Source organism: Pyrenophora tritici-repentis, chromosome 4 (assembly GCF_003171515.1).
Source record: "Pyrenophora tritici-repentis strain M4 chromosome 4, whole genome shotgun sequence".
Taxonomy (NCBI): Eukaryota; Fungi; Ascomycota; class Dothideomycetes; order Pleosporales; family Pleosporaceae; genus Pyrenophora; species Pyrenophora tritici-repentis.
In genome coordinates, this window is record NC_089393.1 from 1,684,790 (window position 1) to 1,712,042 (window position 27,253).

Here is a 27,253-nt window from a genome sequence, read left to right on the forward strand (position 1 = left end):
CAAGCCGTAAAGCTGCGAGACAGCAGTGCAGGAAGTCCAACGTGGCATCATAATCTTGCCCATATAAGGATAGCTCCCCACGAAACACCCACGCTGGATCCCCACATGTTCCTTCCATTCCTTGGCAAACCCACATAATGGTGGGTTGTATAGTTTCCCAGTTGGGTATGATTTACTCAACAGACTGCTCAGCCTCCTCTCTATCCTTAGCGCATGTGATTCAACAAGAATGGAAAAAAGGTCAATCGTTGGTATGGTAGCATAAGCTGGCCGGATAGGCATGTGTTCATGCATTCGGCGTATTATCACTATTCCGTCAGACTATTCTCTGCCGTCTTTGGGCTGACGCCGTATCCTTCTTCCAGTGTTCGCTTGACCTGCTCCGCTCTCCTTCTTGCGTCAATGTACATCATGAACTCCTGATATGTCCTTGGCATCACCCTAATGTTCTTGGGCACCGTGAAGGTGTAATTGAATTGCCCGGTCGGTTTAGAATGGCCATGCTCCACATCCCGCACCTTGGAGTCAACCCTAATCTGCACGCGTGTATATTCACTTTGATCATCGACCTTCTCGTTCGGTGCGCCAATTAAGGGCGGGTCTGTATATACGACCGTCGCTGTGAGGTACAGTATGCTGCCTACAGGCACGGGGTTCTGGAAGGTGGATGGGTCGAGCGAAACGAATGTCGGACGGGCGTGCGCGAAAGCTGCGGCGGCAGTAAAGGCGAGTTCGAACGTTTGCTTAAGGAGAAAGCCACCGAAAATCATGAAGTGATGTCGGTTACGGTATTGAGGTTGCATAATGGTGGCGGTCTGGAGGCGCGTCGCGTCCATGAAGACCACATTGTCGGGTTTGCGAAGCTCATCATAAGGATCTGGTCATGTTAGATGACCAACGACTGTGGGGTATGGTATTGAAAGACGTACCATGGTACTGCAGTTGTTTCTGCCAAAAAGCGTGGATGAGGTCGCTTTCGAGGTCATTAGGAGTATGCTTCAGAAGCGAAGTATCACGGCGCTCCTTGCGTACTTTGGAATTGCGTTCACCCAAAGCATACAGACGCTTCTCTTCCGATGTCTCTACGATCAGTGGGTTGACATTTACGGGCCTGGTCACAGAGTTAATTCCGATGCATTCATAGGAGCCTAATTGCCTACTTCTTGGTACCTGGGTCCAAAGACACCATGGTGAAGGTGCAATTGATCAGAACATCTTCATCCTTGGCTTTCTCGCCTTTCTTTGGTGCTTTGGCGACCTGCATGGTGATTTCTAAACTGCTTCTGCCGGTTGCATATGTGACGCGACCAGATAGCTCAAGATCGCATATCTCAGTCAGCGGTGAGTGGATAGTGATGCGATCGCAGCTCGCCGTGACAGTAGTGACATCGTCGCCAGTATGCTTGTATCTGTGGGGGCGTTTAGACGATTCCAGTCGTTCCGCGTAGCTGTTGAACGCTTACGCGATGATGCCAGAGAGAGCGTCAAGATCCATGAAGATCGTACCAAGACGTATGTGTCCTGACGAGTTGAGATATGTGTCGAGCAACCACGGGTCTTGAGCTAGCGGAAGTACAACAGAGTGGTAGCTCTCGTCCATGTGCTTTGGGGTCAGCTTGCGATCTTTAGGAACTGCAGGCTTCCCGGTGCGCTCATTAGGCTGCTTCCCTTCTGCCTGTTGTTGCCGCAGGGCCTCTATCCATGGCGTGCGCACTCTCATTGAAGTGAGCTCGCGGAAGACGCCATCGGTACACCGCGTCGGACTGGTATGGAAACCTCTGGACATGCGCGATACCGCAAGGCCTACCGAAGAATAAAACTCGGTGTTTTGGCATCGTGTAACGTTACCGACGCGCTGAAGCGCGTTTCTAGCGACGTACCTCATTTCCTGGGTGAGGTCGAGGTTTCGGAGTGGGGAGCGCGTAAGCGCGAGAGCAACGACGTGTGGGGGTGGGAGTGGGGTTCTTGCCTCTTCCATGTCTTGGCGCCGACCAGGATGGGCAACTGCTTCACGGAATCTTCTTCCACTCATCCGTTCGTCCAATGTCGCTCTCGTCTTCCTTTACGTATCGGGGACTGGTTGGAGGGCATGTCACGATCATTCGAGCTTGGGCGTGCTGTGCTGGGATCACCTACCTCAGATCACGAGCTTTGGCTCACAACATTAATCACAATCTCACCAGAACAGAATGCAACTTACCTTCAGCAGCTCAAAGCAGGCCAATGTCTCGAAATGCTGGCCTCTGGACGCCTTTGGGTCGGGCGTGGCCATGGCATGCATATTGACTTGAAAATCACTGTGCGCGAGGAAGCATTGCCTCCCCACAAGCTGGCAGAGCTTGCAGAGGCTATTTGCCAAGCACCAGTAGGTGTTGCTGCTCGCGCACTATCATCTTACTGATCTAATGTAGATATGGAACCAGCTAATGTTGAAGCCGACCCTTCTACTCAATAATGCTTTCGAACCTGGGACAGTACATCTGGATATCATACATGCTACAACTGGATTGCAAGAGGAACAAAAACGCCACAGACTCTTTCCAGATGTACCAGCGGCAGATACAAGGCCACCTATAGGTGTTACAACTGTTTGTCTCCAGTCGGTATCCCTTTCCATAGACATTCTGGAGATGAGCCCGCGTCGAAAGGTGACAGCCAAACGATCCGACACACATCCGGGCGACCGCAGAATATCAAGCACACAAGCTCAGGATAGTTTGCAGAAAGGAGCTACGCCACATCCAACCACGATCAGGAAGAGGAAGCGGCCTATTACAGAGACAGGATCCACGATGCAGCAAGTACCAGTCAACAACTCGAGGAGATACATAGACAACACGCCCTGGTCAGCAATAGATTCTTCTTCCACTCGAATAAACCTTTACGACATGGTAAATGCATCATTGCGCCTGACAATCTGTGGTACTCTCAACAAAACAGGGAATGTATCGAAGATAAAAGCAAGCACATTCCGACTTGGTCTGGCGGATGTTGCCCCTTCAGTCTGGAGGATTGGGTATCTGACCGTAAGGTGCTCTTGCAAAATGTTTGACACGTCCCTAATTTATAGATAGGCTTTGTCTCAGAGAGCTCACCTCCTGCCAACGATCGCTCGCTCGCTCCACCAGGTGGGGTACGAAAGAACTGCTTCACTCTCCCTGAGAGACAAATTGATGAACATGAGTGCCACTTCAGGAAAGGCTAAGTATGGTGACGAGGATGGGATAAAATCTATCACAGACTGGCATGGTACTCAAACCAGAGAATCTATCGCGAGCCAACTATGGATACATTCACAAACAAGCCTTCTCCGTAAGCCATCTACTTCATTACAGGCATGTGTAGCGTTCCATACGCCACCAGCAATGCCAGGATCGGATGATATGCTGGCAGATGAGGAGCAGACATGGAGCCTCCATGTACCCGGTACACCTAGTGACGACACTGGCCTGCTTGACTCAAACCAAGTTCAGGTCGATGGTCCATTTTTTCGTCCGAGACAATCGCCATCCTCCGCGGCTGCGCAAAAGATTCAACAGCACGAACAACCCTTTAGTCATGCGGATATGTACGATGATCCAGGGGAAGCTGAGGATGACTTACTACTCGATTCACAGCCGCATAACGCCATGTCACTCATGGACTACCCCAGCGACGGGAAGATCACTTCCACGTTTTCACTACCTGATGGCCCTAAGCCACAAGTCACTGCCCTAGCGCAGCAACCTGCCATACGGCAAGCGCAATGCAGCCTCGGTAGAATTGGGGCAGCAGGTTTCTCATCAAGTCCCGGCAGGTCCTCGGAGATGGGCAACGTAAGAGTTTTGCCGGACAAGGCACCAGTCATCGGAGAATCCGGGGATCACAATATCGATTGTGGCGATGAAATACTCCTAGTCTTTTGACCGCACACTAAAAGGTCGTATTCTGGCTTAGACTTCTGACCATCTAGTCTGAACAGGTTAGGTTCCCAGGCTTGCGGAGATTTTTCGAAGAAGGTTAAACCCCGTTTCATACACGTTGTATCGTAGCGCATGACCATCGCCGCGGGTTCGAAAATTCAAACATTCTTGCTCCACGAATGCGAAACACCTCAGTTCGTAGGATTGGAACCGTAGTTAAATATATCATTCCCTATGTCAGCCTCAAGCGTACCAAATACGAGCCGGATCCGTACAAAAGAATATCAGCAGAGCCTTCTATTGTGATCCGGAATATGGATTCCAACTTCTAGCCCAGAAGCCCATGCGTACGAGCTTGATACCTGCGCCACCCGCACAAACTACGGTACATGACTCGTCTTTAGTCGATCACGCTTTGCCGTGCAGCTGCTTAGCCACGGTCAATTCGGCCAGTCGATTCATAGATCCTGAGGTCGACGGGAAAGGAGACCTACTCGCCTGAAGTTGGTCCCTGAATCACGCGTACGCCGAGCCGTGTCCTCCACCGTCAGCTGCAAAGCGAGATATATGCCAGGATTTCAGCCGCCATCCCTAACCCTACCTCGTTAGTGTTGACGTTGTAAGGAGCTCGTGTGGCTCGAATAACCCGTCTAGGCTATTGTGTCAGTCAACGTCGCCGACGTACACTAGCTGGACAAGTACCGAGGCTGCACTAGCGAAGAAGAATCGGAAAAACACCGACAGAAATTTATTCATGCACCCAGGTGTCATGAAATACTTGACATACTAGTGTAAGAAAGCCACTGTAGTCGCCAGACACGTCTATTGGGTGCTTACCCACACTGTTCAGTATTTTATGACACCCGGGTGCATGTGAGATATCACCAGCAGTATGGAGTCAGCGAAGGGGTTCAACCGAGGTCATCCCTGAAGCAGTTCGCAGCGGCTCAGCAAATCAAATGCGTGCACCCGAACGGGTCGGAAGATCGCTGAACAAGAGTGCGCGTGGATCAATTTCGGCTATCTAGCATCGATCGAGTGTATCCCTTCAACGCCATCAACATGCCCATAGATTCATAGCTCGTCATCTTGTTCGCAATAACGGATAAATACAAACACATTTCCAGCCACCAATCGCGATCCTACCGTCGAGAGGAGTGGCATCCTCGGAGCTTTCGTCAGAATAGATTTGTTGGGCAGTGCAGTTACACAACTGCCAATCATAGAGCTAAACTGTGGTGACGCTTGCAGTTACTAATTGCAGTTACCAACTCGCCCCATGCTGTGCACATGTGACGCCCTTGCATTCTCATCATCGAGAAACAGGGTAGCCGCTGCATACTGCTAAGGCAAGAAGACGCGAGAGAGGCACACAGGCGAAAGCATTGAGCATGTTCGGAGAAAGATCTACAACCCACATGGTGGCGGCAGCCGCAAGATGATCCAAACCGTGAGCGATCGGCGCCCCATGCTCTGAGAGCAAGACAATGCTTATCCAACCTTTGGCCTTCTTTAAAAGACGGTATTTTCCGTGAAAGCATTGTCGCTTTTGTGCCAATGTCATGGAGCAACTCAAATCTTCTACTCTACCACTACTGACCTTTGGATTTACGGGCTGGTGCATCCAGACTCTGGTTTCCACGCTGACTGTACGAGGACACTAACCTAGGCTGAAACGGGATACATGTACCTCCTGTCGTGCAATCTCCACAGCAGGTCTGTCGCGTAGAAATCGCATTAGACTCTTCATGTCATTGGTGCACTTATGAAGCATGATCCCTCGGATATGAAGCAGCCACGCCATCACACGGCAGTGTTATTTGCATCGTTAGCAAAGTACCCCAGCCATGCCGAGCGGCTTTAACGTGGAGAGAAACCGAACATGAGCTTTGTCGGTTTTTGAATCCGCGGCACTTGACTAGGCACAACCGGCAAACAGTGCATGAACCGTGGCGTAGAGGGACGGTTGGTGCCATAGGCAGTTAGGTGTGGCCCCTGTCGAGTCTTGTGTCCAGTTCAGCAGACAAGAGTGGAGCTTGGTGCGACGGTATTTTCGCTGTCATGTCTGCGATCCCAGGCTGCTAAGGCCGTAAGGGTGGCTCGCACAGTATGGGTCTAATAAAGGGACTACGCGTACAGACACACATCAGCAAAGCCTAGCTTTCATCGACCACCTCTCATCACCATTACCTGGATCCTCTCTGCTGGACGGAAGCCTGCAAACATCCCCGCGCACGTGTATTTGTACTCTACAAAAACATCTTCTTGTCGTCACGCATGACTGGAGCACCAACTTCAGAACATTATAGCAAGACGCTGGAACCAACCCAACAACCCGGATCACGATACGAGATGCAAAATACCGTACAGTAAGAGGATCTCTATTTTTCAGAGCACGACTGGAACTATTGTCGCCTGGACCTAAGCCGTCAAGCTAGTCCTTGACTTGATACGACCCTTCATTTACGGGTAAGTACTCACCAGGCTCTTCGTCTTCGGACTATTATTGTCCGTGAGCTCTACTAAAATCTCCAGTTCCCCCGTAAGACAGTCCATGCGACACAACGCTTAGGCTACGGCACCTCTCGACGACATCATCCAGTATCTGGTTACAATGTCACACCAGGACATCACACAAAAGTACCCAATAGGAAGCAGGCCAACCATATCGTTTGTGCCATACTTGATATTTTGCTCCTATGTTGTTAGTCTCATTGGTTCTTTTACGACTGTAGAACTGCTTCACCGAAGAGTGTCTGGAGCAGGATGGCGCTCGTTGTACGTATTGAACGAACAGTGTCCAATGTGAATCCCTAACAACCTCATAGGGTTCAGATAGGGGGCTGCGCGGTGTCCTTCGGCTTGGTTGCAATCTGGTGCATGCACTTTGTAGGCAATCGCGCCATCGTTCTCGGTGACGGAGAGAAAGAGATCCAACTCTATTACAGTCCGATGTACACGGCGATATCCGCCGTCCTGCCGGTGTTAGTAATCTTCCTGGGTCTATTGGCTGCGGACAGGTTCTACAAAGGAAACAAGAGAGCTATAGCTCGATTCGGGTCGCTGGGAATCTGTGGTATATGCGGGGGAGCGGCAGTCACCGAGATGCACTACCTCGGAAATAACGGCACTACCAACTATCGCATTATATTGAGCTTGGCTCATATTTTCGGTGCCGCCGCCATCGCTGTAGGAGCGTGTCTCATATCATTTGGTCTTTTCTTCCACTGGAGCCAGCACTGGATGAACAATATCTGGAGGCGCATCATTGTAGCGCTATTCCTGGCAGCTGCCGTTTGCGGGTAAGTACCGCGATACACCAATGGAAGCCATGACTAACATCACTTAGGATGCACTGGACTGCAGCAGCGGGCACCTGGTATGAGATTCGAGGCTATCACAGCGGACCTGGCCAGGAAAGGAACATCAACCTGATCATCTCCTTGTGTCTTGTAAGTCACGTACTAGATAAACAGAATGCAACACTGACAGCGAATCAGTGTCTAAGCGCATGTGTCTTGTGTTTCATGTTGGGCTTCATTAAGCAGCGCCAGCGCAGAATGGAAAGGAACCGAGCACAACAAGTAGTTCTTGCTATCGCCACTTTCGACCCCGAGGGACGGCTACTAGTCAGCCAAGGCGGTTTGATGCCTTGTCAGACCATCACACAGCGATTCCATCAAAGGACTTTCGACGAAGAGTTCAATACCGCACATCCCGTCTTCCAGTGGATCTTTAGGGTATCTCGCAACTGGACCGGCGTCTCGGACTTGATTCCGTCCATGCGAGAGCACCTCAAGTCCACCGGCTATCTCCAAACGGCCACACAAGGAAGCAGCAGCCGGGAATCAACGGGCAGCGACGACGATTTGAGCTACTCGGCAACCTTCCGAGAGCTATTCTGCGTCACAGCCCAAGAAATTGCGAAAACGCTCGACATGAGCCTCCAACATCTGGGTTGCCTATACGAAGACGTCTTGACTACTGGTACAGTGATGAACCGTGTCATCTGGACAGGCAACCACGGCAGCAAGACCATCATGGCTGCAGATATTGCGCCGAAGGATCTGGAAGCAGGGGTCGTTAACCCCATATTATTTGGCAGGGGTCAAATGCTTGTGCTAACAAGAAAGGTCGATACGACAGAAGCGCATAGGCTACAGAACCTCGGGTACGGCTTCGCAAGTATTGACCAGGTCAGCGATCATCTAGCACGCAGTTTGCAGATACCTCGCGATGATCTCGAAAATCTGGTAGGCCGCCTACAAGCCTTCAGTGAACGGCAACCCTCAGTACCCAGAAAAGGGACTTACCTCGCATCTTTTCTCGTACAACCAAAGCCTGGCATGAGAGGGTTGGACATTATCGTGCCACGGACGACACCAGGCCAATTGCCGATGGTCAAGATGAGCGACAATGAACTTGGGGGTCGACAACTGGGCATTCTATCCAGTTTCAACGGGCTCACTCTGGACGCGTGCTTGGCACGACTAAACCAGCGATCAACAACACGATCGGAAGACGACGTATTCCTGACGAAGTTTCGCAATGCAATTACGGATCTTTTGCGGGATTGCGCTGAAGAGACGCTTCATAGCGCAATATTCTCAGCGCAACAGCTGGACATGATGCATGGTCACACGGAATCCAGCCAGGCCACTGTGTATGCATTCTGCGGTATCAAGGAGATCTATGTCCAGTCGCTTCAAAGCCTTACACTCAAGACCATCCCTCTATCATTCTTCCAGACATATCTCCGGTCCTTGCCTGGATGTGCGGATCACGCGATACTCGCCCAGAAAAACCACAAAGAGTTCAGCAGCCTGCAACGGGCCCAATCAGTACTCCGAATGCCGGCTAGCAGGTCCGGTCCCAAATGGCCGCGTAGTTTACGACCCAAGACGTCTGCCTCGAGCGAGATGAGCTGGCAGGCGGATACATGCTCTGAGAAAGGACTCGTCAACTGCAACATGGTGGCTTCGTCGGCAGAAGCGTCGACACATGCTTGGGGAGGTATTATGGTTACTTCTACGCAAGATATCCACGTAGATGAAAGCAGAGATGGAGCGGACATGGAACTGCATGATCTGGGGGTGAAAGCCAAGATTGACAGTGTAGCTGAGACGGAGCAGCAGACACTGGCAGACCGATTGATGTCCATCACAACAGCGTTTCGCGGCCCACATGCGACAAGGCCATCTTCCAACAAACCTTATGGCGTCATCCGGAGGTAAATATGGATGGAGACAGACAGAAGCCGATATATCCTTTCCTTTGTAACAGCATTGCGCGGCGTCTGCTTTTTCATGATGCGAAATACCCTCGGTTGTAAGATGAATGATGCCAGAATGGCAGTGATTTGAGATGATCAAGTCAAACCTAGAATGACTGTACAATGTAATACGAATTTCTCTAGTTGTATGGATGTAGAAGTCAGAGAAATGAAAGTCCGATAACGCACCCAGTCAGCTGTAGTGGGGAGCTTGGCGTATGACGCCCATTTGAACTTTCCATGCCCCACGCAGTCCAAATTATTTCGACACAAACCTACAATCAACGACAAGAGTGAATTCAGGGCACAAAGAAGCGGAAACAGACGTGATTCTGGTCTCATAGCCCATTGGAAGCTGCGAATTACCCAACGCTCAATCACATTAGCCCCCCCGCCAACATGTCTTCGCCGACGAGCGCACCAACGCACACGCTCTCCCCCCTCGCAACCCTCACACCACCCTCAAACTCGCGAACATGGCAATCGACGCCACATCCGTCTCTCCCCGTGGTCGCAACAGCATGCTCCGACCGCAGTGTACGCGTCTACAGCCTCACATCCTTCACGCTTCTCCATTCAATCACTGGAGGACACAAGCGCAGTGTACGGACCGTGTCGTGGAAGCCTGGCACAAGAGGACAAAGCGTGCTGGCAACGGGTAGCTTCGATTCGAGTGCAGGCATATGGCGACGCGAGGAGCACGGCGGTGCGCTAGAAAATGACTTTACAAATCATCACGCAGGTGATACGGATGACGACGACGATGCAGAGGACTACCAGTTTAGCTGCATCCTCGATGGTCACGAGTCAGAAATCAAATGCCTCTCCTGGAGCCCCTCAGGACAATACCTAGCCACGTGTTCGCGCGACAAGAGCGTGTGGGTATGGGAAGAGCTCGAAGACGACAATTTTGAGACGGTAGCGGTATTACAGGAGCACGATGGCGATGTCAAGTGTGTGGCCTGGCACCCAGAGGAGGACCTCCTGGTCAGTGCAAGTTACGACGATACCGTGAGGTTGTACAAGGAAGATGCGGACGATTGGGTACAGGTTTCCATGATTGATGGGCATGAGAAGACTGTCTGGTGGGCAGAATTTGAGGGGAGTGGGATGAGCAAGAAAGATTGGAGAGCGCAGAGGGAGGGGCTGTCGCAAGAGCAGGCGCAACATGTAGAAGAATTGGAAAGATCTGGGCCACGCCTGGCGACGTGTTCAGACGACTGCACGGTGAGGATTTGGCGGCGGAAGGCGAAAGAGAGAGATGAGAACGCAAGCAGTAATACGGGCGTACCGAGCATCATCCGCTCGGCAGCAATCGACGAGGACTGGTACCAGGAGGCAATACTCCCCCAAGTTCACGAACGCGCCATCTACTCGATATCTTGGAGCCGTATCACGGGCATGATTGTCAGTGCTGGAAGCGACGGCAAAGTCATCGTCTACAAGGAGAGGTGGCGACAGAATGCATCCAACGGCGACAGCATGGACGTTGAGGGTACACAGGCACAAACGCCAACCGAGTGGGTCGTGGTCGCGGAACTATTCTCAGCGCACGACGTGTTCGAGATCAACCATGTGTCATGGGCGCGGAGAGCAGACAAGGGAAAGAGGTCAGACGAGGAAGAGGTTGTGCTGAGTACTGGCGACGATGGTGAGGTTAGAGTATGGACACTGGACGAAGGCAGCATAGCATGAGCGGTATAGTTAGTTGTACCAGGCCCAGCATGAAGGAGTCATGTACCATGTATTTGAATACAAGTAGTCGTCATAACACGAGTCCAGACACTGGCGATAGGTCTTGTCACATGCCGGAGTGGAAGATACGGGGAATCAGGATGGGAAATGCCACACGTGGGCGATCTTGGCCAGTTCCTACGTATGCTCGCTCTGTGGCGCAGGGAGCGGTGGGCGGTCTTTCGTCATGCCAAGGGCGACTGATCAGCATTACGATCAAGGAAACGCCGTGGAATTTATCAACTGAGGCGAGGTGTACTCATATATTTGATATTGTGCCCATCAGAGCCAACTTTGTTTTCCTCTTTTGCAGCTTTGGTTGTGCTTGGCGTCTTCTGCCGCGAGCTTTCTTGAAGCTTCTCAAACCATATAATTGGCGCGGCATCCTTCAACCACCTACGGAAACCACGGTCCTGGTCCCAGTCCCTAAGCACAGTAGCCACCGTTATCACCCGCGTTTTCTCCACATCGGGCGTGTGCACCTCTTTCCCCTACCAGCACAAGATCCATCTCACCACCAAACATCAATTCCCTCCCACGGCCAGTGTAGAGAGCATCTCGTCGCGCGCGTAATTGCTTGTCTATCCTGCTGTGTTTACTGCCTGAACCAAGCACACCAGACCCCCGACGCCTATGCCGCCAAAACGAAAGCGAAGCAACACCCTATCCTCGGTCAAGAACGACGCCATGGACACCGTACAACCCTCCTCGCGCGATGCATCTGACGAGGGCGCCGAGGACCCTGTTCTCCAGAAAGTCGCGTCCAAGAAGGAGCGACAGGCCGATGCCAATGCCAATGCCAATGGTACCACTAAGCGGGTGCGCGTTGCAGACCCGCACAGCCATGAGAGCGAAGAGGATGAGCGGGCAAGTAAGAAGAGCCGACGCACATCATCTATTGCCGGCGACGAGCATGGCGAGGGCGGCGAGGCGGGATCCATGCGCATGGAGCCCCCTCCCAAGGCTGGCCTAGTCGACCCTGTAGGATACAAGACGAATCCTCCGCCACAGGGACGGCCGGTCAGAATATACGCAGATGGTGTTTTTGACCTCTTCCACATTGGACATATGCGTGCGCTCCAGCAGGCGAAGACGGCATTCCCAGACGTCCATCTCGTTGTCGGCGTGACGGGAAACAAGGAGACACACAAGAGGAAGGGTCTTACTGTCTTGTCGGCAAGGGAGCGCGCCGAGAGTGTACGCCATTGCAAATGGGTCGACGAAGTTATCGAGGACTGCCCGTGGATCGTCACTGCCGAGTTTCTTTTGAAACACAACATCGACTACGTTGCTCACGACGACCTTCCCTATGGCGCCGACGAGGGCGACGACATCTACGGTCCCATCAAGGAGCGAGGCATGTTCCTCGTCACCCAAAGAACTGAGGGGTTGAGCACAACTGGTATCATTACCAAGCAAGTATACCTCTAATAGCTGCAGGCGCACTACTAACAAATCACAGGATCGTACGCGACTACGACCAATACATTGACCGTCAACTTAAGCGCGGAACTTCGCGCAAGGAACTCAACGTGTCGTGGCTGAAGAAGAACGAGCTCGACGTCAGGCGTACAATGGCCGAGCTTCGCGACAGCATCAAAGCCAACTGGACAACAACCGGCCAAGAGCTCAGCAAAGACTTCCGCCAATTCTGGCAATCAAGTCGTCCAGCAAGCCCGGCCCGGACACCAACACGGGAGCACACGCAAGCCGAAGCCATGGACGTATCCACAACCGCTCGATCCCCGTCGGCTATATCGCGACTCAGCCACCTTGATATCCCGCGCGCACAAAACAACACGCGAGAATCATCAGAGTTCGCTGCTGGTTACAATTTGGGTTTGATCGGCGGTGTACGATCATGGGTACGTAACTCACAAGAACCGTTTGACCTCAAGCTGTGTACTAACACTCACTGTAGATGGCACGCAGTCGCCGCAACCTAAACGACAGCAGACCCCAAAGTCCCATTGACGACAGCTCCGACGAACAAGAAGGTGCCCGCAGTCCACGGGAAGCGCCGCGTGGCCGCACAGGCCAACAAACAAAGAGCGACTCTGCTGCCGCTGCTAAGGACACGGTAGCTTAGGAGGCTGCGTTGATGGCGGGATGTTTGTATTAAAAAGAAAGAAAAGAACAAGAAGTTGAACCCTTCTTCTTTTTTTCGTTATGTTTTCTAACGTCAGCACGACGACAACTTTTTAACCTAATTTGATAATCGAAACCTTTGCGCGCGTGGCTATTTGATATTCTTCTTCTTCAGTCGATGAAAAGCATTTTCGTTGCGTGTGTATGTGGTACAACGGGACCGGAAGCGCGGCAACCGTGTTCGTCCTTTTTTTTTGCGCTTTGTGACGCCTGAGGGCAGCAGCAGCAGCAACAACACGTTTGTGTGACTTTGATACTTGACACGTGGCTGGGTTGATGTGGGTTCGTTTGATGGTTACACGGTTCATGTGTAGTCGGTCTCTCTCCACTTGTCGCTTTTCCTGGTCTGAGCACCTTCCGCTGTCACGAACAGCCTTGCTGATACTCTACAAATGCCGTTGCCAATTATATACTTTGGATTTCCCCGCCGCTCCGTCTGCTCGGGGCTGTGTAGGAGTGAAGAGGACTCCATTATTTGGAATCTGGGGTATTTGCATTTGGGTTTGCGAAGGAGGGCAAACGAATGGTTGTTGTTGGAGTGGAGTGGAGTAGAGTGAACTGGATGGCTGCGTGTGCGTGTGCGTGCTTGTTGGACGGACAGACGGCCAAACTGGGTGTGATTGAACGGGTTGACGGAGCGGAGAGGCATTGCTGGGAGTGAATGGGTGAGGGATGGGTGAGGTGGTGGATTGTTGGCTTGTTGGCTTGTTGGCTTGTTGGCTTGGGGAGGGATATGTAAGAGGCATTGGGTTAGTTTTGCGGAGCTTAAGATCTACTACGACACTCAGGAAATCTAATCTGGAAATACGAAAATACTTGATTCTTTATTTCCAACACTACCACCAACGAAACTCACATCACAACACAACATGTGTATAGTCCTCTTCACAACCTCCCGCTGCGCCTGTCCCCCTACACCAACATATCCCTACCTACGTCTCTGCGCCGTCGCAAAACAACAACAATCACAAGAGCAACACCCTCAGGCCTGTCCTCCAGGCCGCAGATTGAGTCATGTGGTTGCGTTGAGGGGCGAGTGTGCGTGGTGTAGACAGTGTAAGAGGGAGAGGGCAAGGGAGGAGAGGAGGGAGAGGGGGAGAGGTGTTATGGTTGCTAGAGGGGTGGAGGAGAGGAGTGGGGGTTGGGTGGGAAATGGGGAAGGGGGAGGTTTGTGAGATGGTAGCGGGCGGTACGAGAGGGATAGGACAGTGAGGCTGGAAGGAACCAGCTGACCATTATCATTTTCGGAAAAAGAGAAGCCAGGGTGCTCAAGTCGTCGGAAAGCGCACTGCGTCATTGGATACCATATTGAATGTAATTATCGTCCAATTAGGAAGACCAACCCATCCTCTTTATGCAAAGCAACGGGCGTGGAGAAGAGCGGCCCGTGTTGCAAAATGCCCTTTGCATGCACGTTTGATCGCGGCCTTGGGTTGTCATACCTCTTACAGCTTGGCGTCAAAGTGTTTCCGTCGCATTGATTTTATAGAGTAATGCTTGGGCAAGACGGAAACAAGGCCAAGATGGATGACAAGTCTCGACCCTTTGGAATTCAAAGCGTTGCTGTTGTACTCTGTTGCAGATTGAATGGGATGAATGAAGCGGCTGCCTTGCCTTGCCGGACGTGGCTGCCGTGTGAGGAAGGAGAGTTTGAGTTTGATGGGGTCATGTGATATTGCCACTTACTAACATCAATCAAGGTGGATCGTCGCTGCTTTGATGTTACGACTGGAACCTTGCGAGGAACTTTGAACTACCGATCAGCTCTAGTATTTGTAAGGGATGACTTGCAGATAACTTGCAGCTTGCAGGCGTTCCTGCCACGCGAAGGGAACCGGTGCAAATTTAGGGAACTTGGGTCATGTGACACGGCACCTTCCCCGGTAGAGGATCGTCGTCCCTGCCTCACTTGCCAGTGGGTACGCGTTCATTCTGCAAGTCATGGAGTCGTCTACTGATATGATATGTGGTTGATGTGCTGGTCCTACTGCTTTGCAAACATTACAGCCAGCGACTAGGCGTGGATATGAGTAGGTAATATGGGGCACTCTCCGCTTCTTTTCTACTCCCTGACTCTGGTTTCGTAGCGTATACTGGCCGGGGCTGTCCCTACTAGTAACCCGGTCGCCCCGTAGCCTACTCATCCAAGCTTATCTGTCAGGCCATGAGAGGCTGCTCTGCCATTCCAGCCTGCGCTCGATCTACATAGGCGATGCAACCAGACCTGTGTCTTACAATACAACAAGTGGTTCTCGATGAGATTTGATGCTCGAGTCCTCGGCTATTCGTCGGCGCCGCCAGGCTCAGAGGTGAGGCGGGCGCGTTTCAGTGGCAGCACGCGCAACAATACTCGCACTCACACTGGTTCGCGCGCTGTTCGATTCATGACGGCTCCTGAGCCAAGTAAGGGAACTGTACCGCGATAGTATGTGCGATAGTATGACGCACCACCCACGGACACCAAGTGCAACGCGTCTTCTCGCCATCTGCTAGTTACTGTGGCCATCCGCCGGTCCCCGACGACCATAACAAGGCTGCGTCTGACGAGGCTCGACCGGTCAGTTGCGCGGGTCCAAGGTCCAAGATCCAAGACCGAGGACAAGACCAAGGACATTGTTGACGCAGCACCGGATTTCCTTTTGGTCGTATCGTGGTTGGAACGCAGACGCTCGCCCTGGAATCGCAAAAGTGAGGCGGTCGTGATGCGCTCGCCCACGCGCCAACCAATCAGCATCCGCCCCATCCGGTCTCGGCTTGCAGGCCTGCACATCTGCTGCACTGCTGCATCGTTTCTCTCCCTCACCACTTCCGTCGCCTACAGTGTTTGACGGCCGTCGAGACACGCGCTACCGCGGCTCCACGGCTGGCGTCCTGACACCCACGGCGAGCAAGGTTGCCGCTGACTAGCGGTGAGGGTGCTGGGATCAGGTGCATTGCAGCTTCACGCTTCACACTCAGCACACATGTCCCAAGTCACCGTTACGGAACGCCCTAACGCCGTCGGCCGTTCTATGGCGATCGCCTCGACGTCCCAGACTCTTGGTTTGCACATTTAAGATATGGTCAGAGCATAATCACAGACGTAGTCTGTGCCCTCTCTTTTAAACAAGAATGCAAGGGCTCCCGCCCTGCACTCAGCCTCCAGATCGCAAAACCTACCCCTAACGATACAAACGCTGTTTGAATTGCGCAGCATCACCTTGCTGCTCTTGCACGCCTTGCCGCTGCCTGACCACTACTCAAACAAGTAGTACTACCCTTCCTGTCTGTCTCTCTGCTTTCTGCTCTTTTCCGCGCTGTTCCACTTTGCTTTTCTGGCAAAGTGGCTTTCGTCCGAAGCCGTCTCTTCAGGCTTCCGCAAACGTCCTTGTTCTGCATTCATCACGAATGCCACCTTGTCCTCTCTTGCTATGTTAAACCCTTTTACGCCCTGATCCTGCATATACCCATCTACTACCATCCAAGTGGGCACATGCCAAAAAGGTACGACTTGTTCAAGCACGATCCCGTTAATGCTGCGGCTTCGTGCTTGCCTGACTCGGAAGCTATTTCGTTCGTTCCAGCAGCCACCCGTGGCTTCGTCAAACAACCCATGAACACGTTACCAGCTTGCGTCTTACAAACGGCACTGTTTGAAGGCTAACGATTGGTAGTCAGCGCTTGTAGCAACTCTATGCGCCTTTCTTGAGCACTCGCTTCCCCCCCGGCTTTATCATCAGTACTGCGCATACTACTCACGCGCTCACCACGATCCCGCTTCATCCGTCACCGTGCATCTGCACTACGTCAGCTCATGAGAACTCGGCCCTCCATGCAGAAGAACTGCGGTAGCATTCGCCGGCAGGCAAAGATGGGTGCCCAAACGCCAAAGACCGCTGCCACCACTACGTCGTACGCGCCTGATCACTGTTATGCTTCACGGTCGGGCCCCATGGAAGTAGATGACAGTCATTCTTCTGCTTCATCATGGCACAATTCACTCACAGCCGCAGAAGGACATGCAAACAAGGAAAGGGATTGTACCGCACAGGGAACCAGGCATGCCTGGACTGACGTCGCATCACGGCATGCAACCTCACCTTCGGCGATACCAATGTACCACTCGACTATTCCAGAGGAGCTCGTGGGACTGCTCAGAGTCATGATTAGGGAACGCTCGGCTGAGATGATGGAAGACAATGTGCCATCAACCGAAGAGCTCGCGGAGCAGTTTCTAGAAGCAGTCGACACGCCACCAGTCACCAAACAGTCATTGAGCGAGCTCGATATCCAGAGCATCATCACCAACATGAAATTACGGCATGACGTCAACTTTGACCGGGATCTCAGCTTTAGACCAAACGTGGATGGCATCAAAGGGCAAGAAAAGGAACGGGCGGCTGAGAAGTACTGGACAGCGTTGATCGCCGAGCTTGAATTGTACAACCGACTGTTCCAAGGGACACCAGCAATCCCGCAAGCCCGGGTTGAGGTTCTCACTCCCCACGCGCAACGGCGCATACCACTTTTGTTTCAAACGGTCCGAGATGTTTTAAAGAGCCTGGTTCCTGAACGCGACCATGCAAGGGTAGATGAGCATCTCGATATCCCGATGCTGATGCAAGCCATCGAGCGAGGAGTCTGTGACTTTGTTCGACTGGCGGAGTGGATGGCACAACTACTAAAGGAGCATTGCGCTCCGATGCGGGATGCCATGGTTGATAACATGGTCGTCCTTATGAAGCAAGGTGCGGCTCAACATAGATCTTGGAAGATTGTCTTCGGTCTGAAGGAGCTCTTCGGCGTCTTGGAGGCTATGAAACTTGTAAGTTTGCTGCAAGTGTAAACATCACATACGCTAACAGTACGTAGGATGTCGCAAATCATCAAATACGGAACCTGAAGACGCTCTTGATTGAAGATACGGTCAACTTCGAGAAGCACTATCATTTGGACCGACTGGTTAACGGCAGGGCGAGAGTCAACGTTAACACCGCACAACAGTGGTTCACAGATGCAGTCGAGGCGTTCGGCCCAGAGTGCTCCCCACGACCACGGGGCGGACCGTGCTTTCAGCTTGAAGTCTTCACCCGCGCTGTCGTAGCTATTACCTTCGGTAGAGATGGACGGAGCGAGTTTCCCGACACCTTCTTCCTTGATCAGGACCGACTACGGGCTCTCAAGGCTGAAGTCGGTGATCTCGTCATGTTTGAAGTTTGCATGGAGATGTACATCGCACTGGCAAGACAATTTGGGTACTCAGGCCATGTATCCCTTGCAATCGGACAACAACTTCGTGTTGCCCTCTCCGCTATCATGGGTGAGGCTGCTGGTCGTGGTCCACAACAATGGGTGGTGAACTCTGAAGCACTTTCCTTGGAGATTATGCGACAGGCTTCGCGTCTCGCCGGGATATCATCCGACTACAGCTTCGACCGCATGGCTGACGCCAACCAAAACCTTCGCGTCCTCTTCATGCACAGGTCAGCTTACCATGCAGGACGCCTCGAGGCTACTCTACTACCACAAATTCTCGCTAATGTCGACCGGCACGGTTCTTCATCGCCTGTTGATCTCTTTACCAATCTCGTCTCCCTATCTCCTTCAATGCCACCCCTACCTACCCTTTCGCGACCCGGCATCACCGATACGTTTGCGTTCGCTCACTTACATCCCGAGACCGCCAAGTTGGCCGACCTGGCCAACCGCATCACGCACATCACCCTTCTTCACTGGCGCGTGTGGGGTCCAATCGCATACATTCAGGATGACGAATCGCAAAACGCGCGGGGGGACTCAGCCTCAATCCCCCTGCCACGACAGCCAGCCGGCAACACCGAGCAGGAAGCTTCCGTCCCGGCAAGCATGCGCACCGGTGAACCACTAGAACCTGGTCAAGAGCCGCATGTGCGACACCACTCCCTCCAATGATCGTAATTGGAATTTTATGCCTTTTCTCGGATTTTTCATACGGCGCTCTTAGGGAACTATACTCTCGGATGAATGATATACACCTGGCGCAAACAACGGTTTCTTTTCCTCTGTTTTATTACTACGATACCACTTACCCACCTTTTACGAAGAGGCGCATTTTGGCGCAAACACAACCGACAACATAGATATACGTTTTGTAATAGATTCTTCGAGAGGAACCTGATTCACCCCACCCCTTTTTTTTTCTTTGCCGTTATTGGGATGCTGTGGCATTCGCGGGTTGTGTGCTCTTTCTGATGGAAAATTGTATGTATGTTTATGAGACGGGAAACGGGAATGAAGTATCTTGTATAAATATTGAGATTTGTTCTTCCTCTACTGCTGTCCTCACGGGATGTCATGTTGTGTGCCGTGATTGTGTTTTTTCATTTGCTCGAGTTTGCAACGTAGGAGCCTGAGACTCGGGGAGAATATAGCGATAGAAGCTGGACAGGCAGTTGAATGTTTGATTGCGCAGTTGTTGTGTTGCAAAGTCGTTAGCGCCAGAGGAGCCGTTCATTGCTGCGCCACATCTGGTGTCTTCGCCACGTCATTGAAAATCTCCTTCATGGCTGCCTTGCCGATTAGTTCCACAACCACAGCGTAGCAACGGCCCAAGAACCAGATCCAAAGACATCATTACTGTATCCGAATCTTGACTCATCTCTTAGTGTCTGTTTTTCGCCGGCTCCGAATACTGCATGTACTGCCTTCCTATTACTCACAAGCCGTTGCTCAACAATCACAGCAGCACCAACACCGGTCTGTCTGTATCAATTAGGCGCCCTTCGCGCGGCGTAAAATAAACAAAACGAAATATGCCAAGGATTGCCGCCCTTTAGACCCCGCGCGTGTGCTGCCTCTAAGCGGCAAGATGTAAGATGGTGTTTTCATTTCGATACTGCATGAGGCTACTGCCCTTGCTGCCTACCGGTACTCCACCTTTTCCATGCGCGAGCCGCATATGCGCCTCCAGATCATCTGGCAAAGCAGAGCATCATGCTGTGCAACACAGTACCTGAGTGGGCATTTAGACGATATAGCACAGCCACTTTTGTTAGCTCAGGCTCCCACCGCCCTTTTTCTCTACGTGCAGGGTCTTGGTAAGAGGGCCTCAGGTGAGAGATAATGACTAGATATATATCAGGGTAAAATCCGCTTCACTTTGGGTTTTGACTCACAATCTTGTCTCTTGTCGCTTGGCTCTGCAAACTGCTTTTCACTGCTTTGCCACCTGTCTCTCGCTGCATCACGTGTCGAATGAAGCCTTGGCTCAATTGGATATCAGCCTTGGTTCCCAACAACAATTTCGCTACACACTGGACTACATCTCTTCAGCGCCCCTTCTTAGAACGTCTTGTACTGCAAGCGAACCCTCGGTTACGATGGCCATCAAGGAGGATCTCGAAGGCATGTTACCCCCAGGCCTCGCAGATGCGGCCCTGAACATACCTGGTCTTGGTGCCGTCCTTCAGCTCTTCCTCAACAAGCTCGGATTCGACGTCGGGAGTACGATGTCATTGTACCTCCTATTGTTCGGACTTTGGCAAGGAGCGCAGTACATGTATGGTCTGGGACACAGTTATCTGTTGGATCACGGTACTGCGGCCATTCGCATCAATGACGATGATGATTTGTATGCTCACTTCATCTCCTGGATATCGGCACAGCGTATGACGGCAATCAGCCGGGATCTAGTAGCTTCTTCGAGAAAGCCGAAAGCCCGTTCTGACGACAGTGATGACGGGGACTCAGATGAGGAAGATGACGATGAGGCTCTCGGTGAGTCTGGTATCTTCAATTACGACAAATGGACTGGCACGAACCCGGTGTACTACGAGCCCAATCTCGGTGACGACAGCTTCACCCATGACGGCCACTATTTTCAGTTCAAAAAAGATTCCCAGGAGAACAAATATGCGGAGCGGATCGACTACTTCATTGTTATACGCTGCATGGGGCGTAGCACACAGCCCATCAAGAACCTGATCGCTCATGTAAAGGAGTGGTCGGCAAACAGAACCAAAACCGTCACCAACATCCATCGGGCTGATGCACGGCATGGAGGTTACTGGGAGTGTCAAGCCCAACGTCCCTCGCGACCCATCAGTACGGTCACTCTGGATATCTCGCAAAAGGAGCGGATCATCGCAGACATCAACGAATATCTCCACCCAGCTACTGCGCGGTGGTATGCAGCACGAGGCATTCCACACAGACGAGGGTACCTTTTCCACGGGCCTCCGGGCACTGGCAAGACGTCGTTGAGCTTCGCGCTAGCCGGTGTGTTTGGATTGAGAGTCTACTGTGCCTCATTGAGTGAGCGTAACATGGGAGAATCTGACCTTGCGTCTCTGTTCAGCATGCTTCCGAGTCGGTGTATCGTCCTCTTGGAAGATATCGACTCGGCCGGTATCCAGCGAGACAAGGGCGTTACAGCCGCAGAGCCTGAATCTGAGACAGAATCTGTATCTGATGCTGTAGCAGAGACTGAACCGCCACTATCAGAGCAACACCCTCAGCAGGAAGACAAGTCGGACAAGAAAGCCGACGACATGATCAAAATCGAAAAGAACAAGTCCTTCCGCCGCAAACTCACCCAATCCCTCCGCACCCGCAAAACCCCAAAGACAGACAGCGAAACAACAACCCTGGTCTCGACAAAAGACGAAATCCCCGCTTCCCCAACCACACAGCAACAACAGCCCCAACAGACCCCAAGCATCCAAACCAAAACCTCCACCCCCAGCCCTCCCCCCGAGCCCCCAAGCGAAGATACAAAATCCAAAATTTCCCTCGCCGGCCTCCTCAACATCATCGACGGCGCCGCCTCAAACGAAGGCCGCGTCCTAATCATGACGACAAACTACCCCGAGAAATTAGACTCTGCCCTCATCCGGCCCGGCCGCGTAGACTTGCAAATCAAATTCACACTAGCGACCCGCGAGCAGATGCAGGAGATATTCCGCCGCATGTACAGTAATGACGCGGATGTTGTTATGAAACCTAAGAATACGAACAAGACACCTACTGCTGCTGGAGTAAAGAAGAAGAAACAACAGCATGCGAGTAAAGCCGGTGTTGCGGGCGGTATTACAGTGCCATTGCGACCTAGTTTCGTGACATTAGATCCGAAGAGGTTGAACGCCATGGCGAAGCAGTTTGCGGAGAGTTTGCCAGAGGATACGTTTTCGCCCGCGGAGATTCAGGGGTATTTGCTTATGCGCAAGACGGATCCTGAGGGGGCGTTGAGTGGGGTGCAGGAGTGGAAGGAGGCGTTGATGGAGGCGAAGAAGAAGGGGAAGAAGGTTGTTGAGATCAAGTAAAGCGTATTGTGTTTTTTGGGCGTTGTTCATGTTGGCTTGGGAAAATTTTGGGGTGCATGGGTGGCGTTTTAGAGGGTTTCACTGGAGTGTAGATGGTGGATAGGTTTTGGATGTTAGGTGGCCATGAATGGATTGCTAGTCATATACCCTGGGTGAGTTGAGTTGATATGAAAGGATAATTCACGAGGAATCTACAAACATGTCTTGAATTGATCTATGTAATTGAATATACTCAACACTTTTGATTCATGGATATGACTAGCTTGGATATTGAACGCCCTAACGCCGCCTCTATCATAATACAATCATAACAACACCCCATCCGTTCAGTGGCTTAGCCAGTCCAGGAACTCGGGTGTGAAGTAGCTGACTACTATGGAAGCGCCTGCGCGTAGGATACCCTGAGTAGACTCTTCTGCCATCTGCCTCAAATCAAATACGCCTGCTGCTGCCGCGGCGTGAATCATGGCATATTCGCCAGATACTTGGTATGCCGCGATTGGCATGTCCTTGCCAATCTCCTTTGCATCACTGATGATGTCAAGGTATTGGTTGGCTGGCTTGACCATGATTATGTCGGCGCCCTCATCAATGTCTCTTACAATGGCTCGTCGCGCCAGTCCGCGGCCGCCAGGTGGTAGCTGATAGCATCGTCGGTCGCCGAACGAGGGTACTGAGCCTGCAGCATCACGGAAGGGACCGTACAAGCAGCCCGAGAACTTTGCGGCGTAGGACATGAGTACTACTTGGTGTGCGATTCCGGCTTCAATCAGCCTCAGCTTGATGGCGCGTATGCGACCGTCATTCATGTCCGAGGGCGCAACGCAATGCGCACCGGCCTGTGCATATGATATAGCCACATCCGCAATGCGCTCTACCGACAAGGCATTATTCAAACTGCCGTCGTCGCGCAGGATACCACAGTGGCCGTGTGAAGTGTATTCGCAGAGACAGACATCGGCGACGATGAAGAGGTCAGGGAAGGCTCGTCGGAGCAGTCGAATACCCTTGATTACAGGCCCCTTTGGGTCGTCGGCGTTGGTGCCGAGCGCATCCTTTGCAGTGGGCGCAAGTGGTACGCCAAATAATATGACCGACTTCAGGCCCTTTGCGACAAGCGGCGTAAGGTAGGGCACGATCTTGTTTAGGCCCCGGCGGTGAATGTTGGGAAGGGAGGGAATAAGCGTCTCTTCATCAGGCTGGTCGGATATGAAGAGGGGGAAGATGAGCATGGACTGGGCCGGTTGTCAGTTGCTGCGAGAGTCGTCGAGGCGCAACGTCATTGCAAGCGCACCTTGGTAAGTTGCCTTTCGGCCTGCCATGCTCGCGAAAGCGGGTGGCTGTAACCGCCATGTAACTGGCTCTTGATGTCGCCAGAAATGCTCACGCTGGTGGCAGCCGTGCTAGCATAGGACCGCGTAGAGCGCGCTTCGGAAACTTGGGAACGCAGGTCAGGACGCTCAGGACGTTCAGAGTTCCGGTACGCGATATCCGAGACTAGCGAAGAGAAGGACATGGCTGCCGAAAGGGTGTATCGATTTTGAGAATTGGTGAGAGGGAAAAGAAACAAAAGATACCGTTTTGGAAGAGGAAGGGAAATGCCGCTGACGTTGCCGGACCCTCGAACTAAAAGGTGGCGTAGCCGAGGGTGTCAAGGTTAAGTTTCAGTCGGACGACGGCGGGCGAACGAGCAATTGGATCGACGGGATTGTCAGAATCAACGACTTCTAGAGACCGAGTTTGGAAAGAAGACGAGGAAGAAGCAGTTCAAATTCTCTGGGCTCAGCTCTTGAGCATGTGGCGAAACTATTCGCGAATGTCCATCGCCGGGTCCAATGACAGGCCGGACATTACCGGAAAGCAGATGTGGTTAGCGTCTCAGCAGCGTTAGTCAGCTTGGATACTGATGCGGACGAGGATGCGTCAAGCCGCATCACCCCAACCTCAACACACTGCCATGGCAATTTAATATGGCTCTCGATCCATTGGGCTTTGAGCACCAGGGCAGCTGCTCTCACAACTACTACATCAGACCCTGAAAACCTATCAACGGCCAAATGCGATGGCTCATACACCTTCCACTGCTTCCTACCAGGCGCATGCCACCGACCCGTTTCGACTACTTTTCCTCTTCCAGCCATACGGGACTACTGCCACCCGTTGGAACTACTAATCAAGCCTGTCTCTTGCTGCCGCTCGATGAATAGGGCATTATTGCGCGTACGTGGCGCCCGCGGAACCGACGATGAGGAATGAGATACCGATTACAAGTGCTGCCCCACAAGGGATTATCCCTCGCATCGGCGCAAAAATAAATACCATGATGAGGACCGACTTTGGCATTTTTCTTTTCTTTTCTTTTTGATCAGCTTTCTCGTCAACGCGGTTGGATGAGGGGTAAACAAGGGTCTTTTCTGACCAATTAGACTGGCTGTCTTGCGATAGCACGTCATTTAGCGACACGAAGGTCGGCGTTCAGCTCGCGTAGCGTTGATAGGTATATGGATATGGATATGCGCTTTTCTTTTGATGTCTCACATCCTGCCAGAATCAGTACGAACTCAGTCTCCCAAAAGCAACAAGATCTCCCATTCCTCTTCTCTCCGACTAATGTTTGCTGAATTTCAGGGGGGGGGGCTTTGGTCCAACCAAACTTCACCATCATGGCCGTGGCTTTCATCCCGTCAGACCCTGCTACGGACCGGAAGCCACCCTTGGTCCCGCGTAAGTTTGTGGGGAGTGTTCACATCTTGTGTGGTGGTCTCGTTGCTCATTCTGGTGGCATTTCTGATGGTGGCGCCAACGCGGGGCAGCGACGCGTAGACCGTGCGGCATGCGCGGGCAACACAGCATGAAGCGTGTATTTTATATTTTTTTATAAAGACAGCACAGTGCCTACACAGTCATGCAGATTGCCGCTGCTTCCCATTCTTCGCCATACGGTTCTTGATATACTGTTCAGTCGTCAGCCATGTCCAACCAGAATGAAGACCTACGGCCCCTTGTCATCGGAGTCAACACCACGTTGATCTTGTTGAGTATCTTGGCTGTGGGCTGTCGTCTCGGGAGGAAGATTAAGGTATTGAACAGCTTCAGCTGGCATGATGGTGAGTTGACCATGACCTGCTTTACTTGACATATCATACTGACTGTGAAATAGCCCTCATCACGTTTGCGGCCCTGTGCGCTATCATGTTTTCAATCATATTGATGGCTTGTACCACCCACGGTGCTGGTCTACATCAAGAATTACTATCTCAAGAAGACTTGACAGCTTTCCTCCAGGTACGTTGCTTCGACCCTGTTTTATCTGACTTCATCTGACAAACTACAACAGCTTGTCATGGTAGCATTCGTTTTTTACTTTACATGTAATTGGTGTGTCAAGCACTCACTGCTGCTTTTCTACTCGGAGCTCACCTTCGATTTCTGGCCAAGGGTATGCATCTACTTTATGCATTTCATCGCCTTCGCTTTCGGAGCTACTTGCGTCTTCACAAGCGTCTTCCAATGTACGCCAGTGCGCAAGTTCTGGGACCCGTCCACGCCCGGGACATGTATCGATATGGACGCTTTCAGCTACTTCAACGCCTGCTTCATGTTGGGCAATGATGTCTTCTTATACGCCATGCCGATTGTTTTCACGTGGAAAGTTCAGCTACGTCGGCCCAACCGCTTTGCTGTCAACTTTCTCTTCGCGCTTGGAGGCCTGGTTCTAGCTGCGAGTGCTGCACGTGTCTACTTCACCCACAGACAAGCCGTCAACCCCGATTTTCCCTTCAAGTTCGCTGCAGCTACGACCTGCGCTGTTGTTGAAAACCACTTGGCTGTTATCGTCGCGTGCGCACCCAGCATCAAGGCCGTCACGGTGCACGCTTGCCCCAGTCTGTCAAGTAAGTTCGAGAAGATGCTCAGCGACAATGATCAGAAACACGGATACAGAGGATACAAGGGATATAAAGGATATAAGAGCGGTCCTTCTGATACCATAGATCCGGAGTCTGCCAGCAACAGTGAGATGCACAAGGACAATGTCAAACTGTCCGCGGTGCGGCCAACCGCGGCAAGGCTACCCACTGGATACAGCGGAAAAAGTGAAAAGAGTGAGCGCACAGAGAGAAGTGGAGAGAGTCGCATGGCCATGGGCCGATGGTGGCGAGCGCCAAGCAGTTGGGCTGTTGATTCTGTTTGATGAATGCGCAGATCTCTTCATCTTCTTTTTCCAAAAATGTTTGTTCATAAAACCACTTTCTTGATATCCCACAATTAGTTTCTTCTCATACATCTGCTTTCAAGTAAAAACCATGATTTCAGTTCCTCAGTTCAGCACCAGTACCCTCTTCGCCTACTCAAGGTCCTCCCAATCACTATCTCCATCCACCAACTGCACTCCTTGGCTACGCCTACGTGCCACCGGTGCCGCAGTCCCCACATGCCTGAACTCCGTCGGCTCTCCAATGACAAGCTTGACTTTTTCCATCTCCCCGGGGCTTTTCATCATCTCTTTCTTCTTCTGCTGAGTCCCAAAGCACATCCACCGTCTACTCTTCGCCGCCAGCTTTCCCCAAAATGACTCCTTGACTAGCACTTGCTCTTCCTCTATCTCATCAAAACCAGGATGTGAGCCAGGATGCTGAGGCAGCGCTGTGATTGTCTCATCTTGGGCGTCTTGCAAGTTGGCAAGTGTCTGATTCGCCAGATACACAGATTTGCGTTTTGGTGAGGGTGTTAGTTCGCCAGAGAAGAGCATGGTGTTTATGGGAAGGAGGTGGCGCGAGTCGCTGGTCCGCATGTTGGCAGCTGCTCGATTTGTTGTGCTTTCGAAGAATGATGTTGGTCTTATAGATTGTGCAGTTGTGTGCGGATGAAGCCGGATTAGCCGAGCGACGATATCGTATGTGAAGCAGGCGGGTAATGTA

At 52.0% G+C, this 27,253-nt stretch overlaps 11 protein-coding genes across 11 annotated transcripts; 8 read left to right on the forward strand and 3 right to left on the reverse strand.

Annotated features, from left to right (window-relative positions):
• Positions 1-308: 308 nt before the first annotated feature.
• PtrM4_094280 (Acyl-CoA hydrolase) lies at positions 309-1,978 on the reverse strand (the record flags this gene model as incomplete). The annotated part of the gene is made up of 4 exons (XM_001934177.2): positions 309-877; positions 930-1,111; positions 1,161-1,409; positions 1,464-1,978. 4 exons carry the CDS (start codon positions 1,976-1,978, stop codon positions 309-311), a joined length of 1,515 nt encoding a protein of 504 aa, XP_001934212.2.
• Positions 1,979-3,365: 1,387 nt separating this feature from the next.
• On the forward strand, positions 3,366-3,905 carry PtrM4_094290 (uncharacterized protein; the record flags this gene model as incomplete). The annotated part of the gene is made up of 1 exon (XM_066107085.1): positions 3,366-3,905. One exon carries the CDS (start codon positions 3,366-3,368, stop codon positions 3,903-3,905), a length of 540 nt encoding a protein of 179 aa, XP_065962753.1.
• A 3,102-nt stretch (positions 3,906-7,007) lies between these two features.
• Positions 7,008-9,136, forward strand: PtrM4_094300 (uncharacterized protein; the record flags this gene model as incomplete). Its single annotated transcript, XM_001934174.2, has 3 exons — positions 7,008-7,204; positions 7,252-7,354; positions 7,403-9,136. The coding sequence occupies 3 exons, from the start codon at positions 7,008-7,010 to the stop codon at positions 9,134-9,136; spliced, it is 2,034 nt and encodes a 677-aa protein (XP_001934209.2).
• Positions 9,137-9,573: 437 nt separating this feature from the next.
• On the forward strand, positions 9,574-10,869 carry PtrM4_094310 (WD40 repeat protein; the record flags this gene model as incomplete). Its single annotated transcript, XM_001934173.2, has 1 exon — positions 9,574-10,869. The coding sequence occupies one exon, from the start codon at positions 9,574-9,576 to the stop codon at positions 10,867-10,869; it is 1,296 nt and encodes a 431-aa protein (XP_001934208.1).
• A 672-nt stretch (positions 10,870-11,541) lies between these two features.
• Positions 11,542-12,997, forward strand: PtrM4_094320 (TagD, Cytidylyltransferase; the record flags this gene model as incomplete). Its single annotated transcript, XM_066107086.1, has 3 exons — positions 11,542-12,296; positions 12,371-12,773; positions 12,830-12,997. 3 exons carry the CDS (start codon positions 11,542-11,544, stop codon positions 12,995-12,997), a joined length of 1,326 nt encoding a protein of 441 aa, XP_065962754.1.
• A 3,909-nt stretch (positions 12,998-16,906) lies between these two features.
• On the forward strand, positions 16,907-18,966 carry PtrM4_094330 (Tcp11 domain containing protein; the record flags this gene model as incomplete). Its single annotated transcript, XM_001934169.1, has 2 exons — positions 16,907-17,860; positions 17,908-18,966. The coding sequence occupies 2 exons, from the start codon at positions 16,907-16,909 to the stop codon at positions 18,964-18,966; spliced, it is 2,013 nt and encodes a 670-aa protein (XP_001934204.1).
• A 2,897-nt stretch (positions 18,967-21,863) lies between these two features.
• PtrM4_094340 (uncharacterized protein) lies at positions 21,864-22,334 on the forward strand (the record flags this gene model as incomplete). Its single annotated transcript, XM_001934168.2, has 1 exon — positions 21,864-22,334. One exon carries the CDS (start codon positions 21,864-21,866, stop codon positions 22,332-22,334), a length of 471 nt encoding a protein of 156 aa, XP_001934203.2.
• A 326-nt stretch (positions 22,335-22,660) lies between these two features.
• Positions 22,661-23,850, reverse strand: PtrM4_094350 (HemB, Delta-aminolevulinic acid dehydratase; the record flags this gene model as incomplete). Its single annotated transcript, XM_001934167.1, has 2 exons — positions 22,661-23,569; positions 23,629-23,850. 2 exons carry the CDS (start codon positions 23,848-23,850, stop codon positions 22,661-22,663), a joined length of 1,131 nt encoding a protein of 376 aa, XP_001934202.1.
• Positions 23,851-24,997: 1,147 nt separating this feature from the next.
• Positions 24,998-25,189, forward strand: PtrM4_094360 (uncharacterized protein; the record flags this gene model as incomplete). Its single annotated transcript, XM_066107087.1, has 1 exon — positions 24,998-25,189. One exon carries the CDS (start codon positions 24,998-25,000, stop codon positions 25,187-25,189), a length of 192 nt encoding a protein of 63 aa, XP_065962755.1.
• Positions 25,190-25,788: 599 nt separating this feature from the next.
• PtrM4_094370 (uncharacterized protein) lies at positions 25,789-26,526 on the forward strand (the record flags this gene model as incomplete). The annotated part of the gene is made up of 1 exon (XM_001934166.2): positions 25,789-26,526. One exon carries the CDS (start codon positions 25,789-25,791, stop codon positions 26,524-26,526), a length of 738 nt encoding a protein of 245 aa, XP_001934201.2.
• Positions 26,527-26,679: 153 nt separating this feature from the next.
• PtrM4_094380 (uncharacterized protein) lies at positions 26,680-27,126 on the reverse strand (the record flags this gene model as incomplete). The annotated part of the gene is made up of 1 exon (XM_001934165.1): positions 26,680-27,126. One exon carries the CDS (start codon positions 27,124-27,126, stop codon positions 26,680-26,682), a length of 447 nt encoding a protein of 148 aa, XP_001934200.1.
• Between the last annotated feature and the right edge of the window lie 127 nt (positions 27,127-27,253).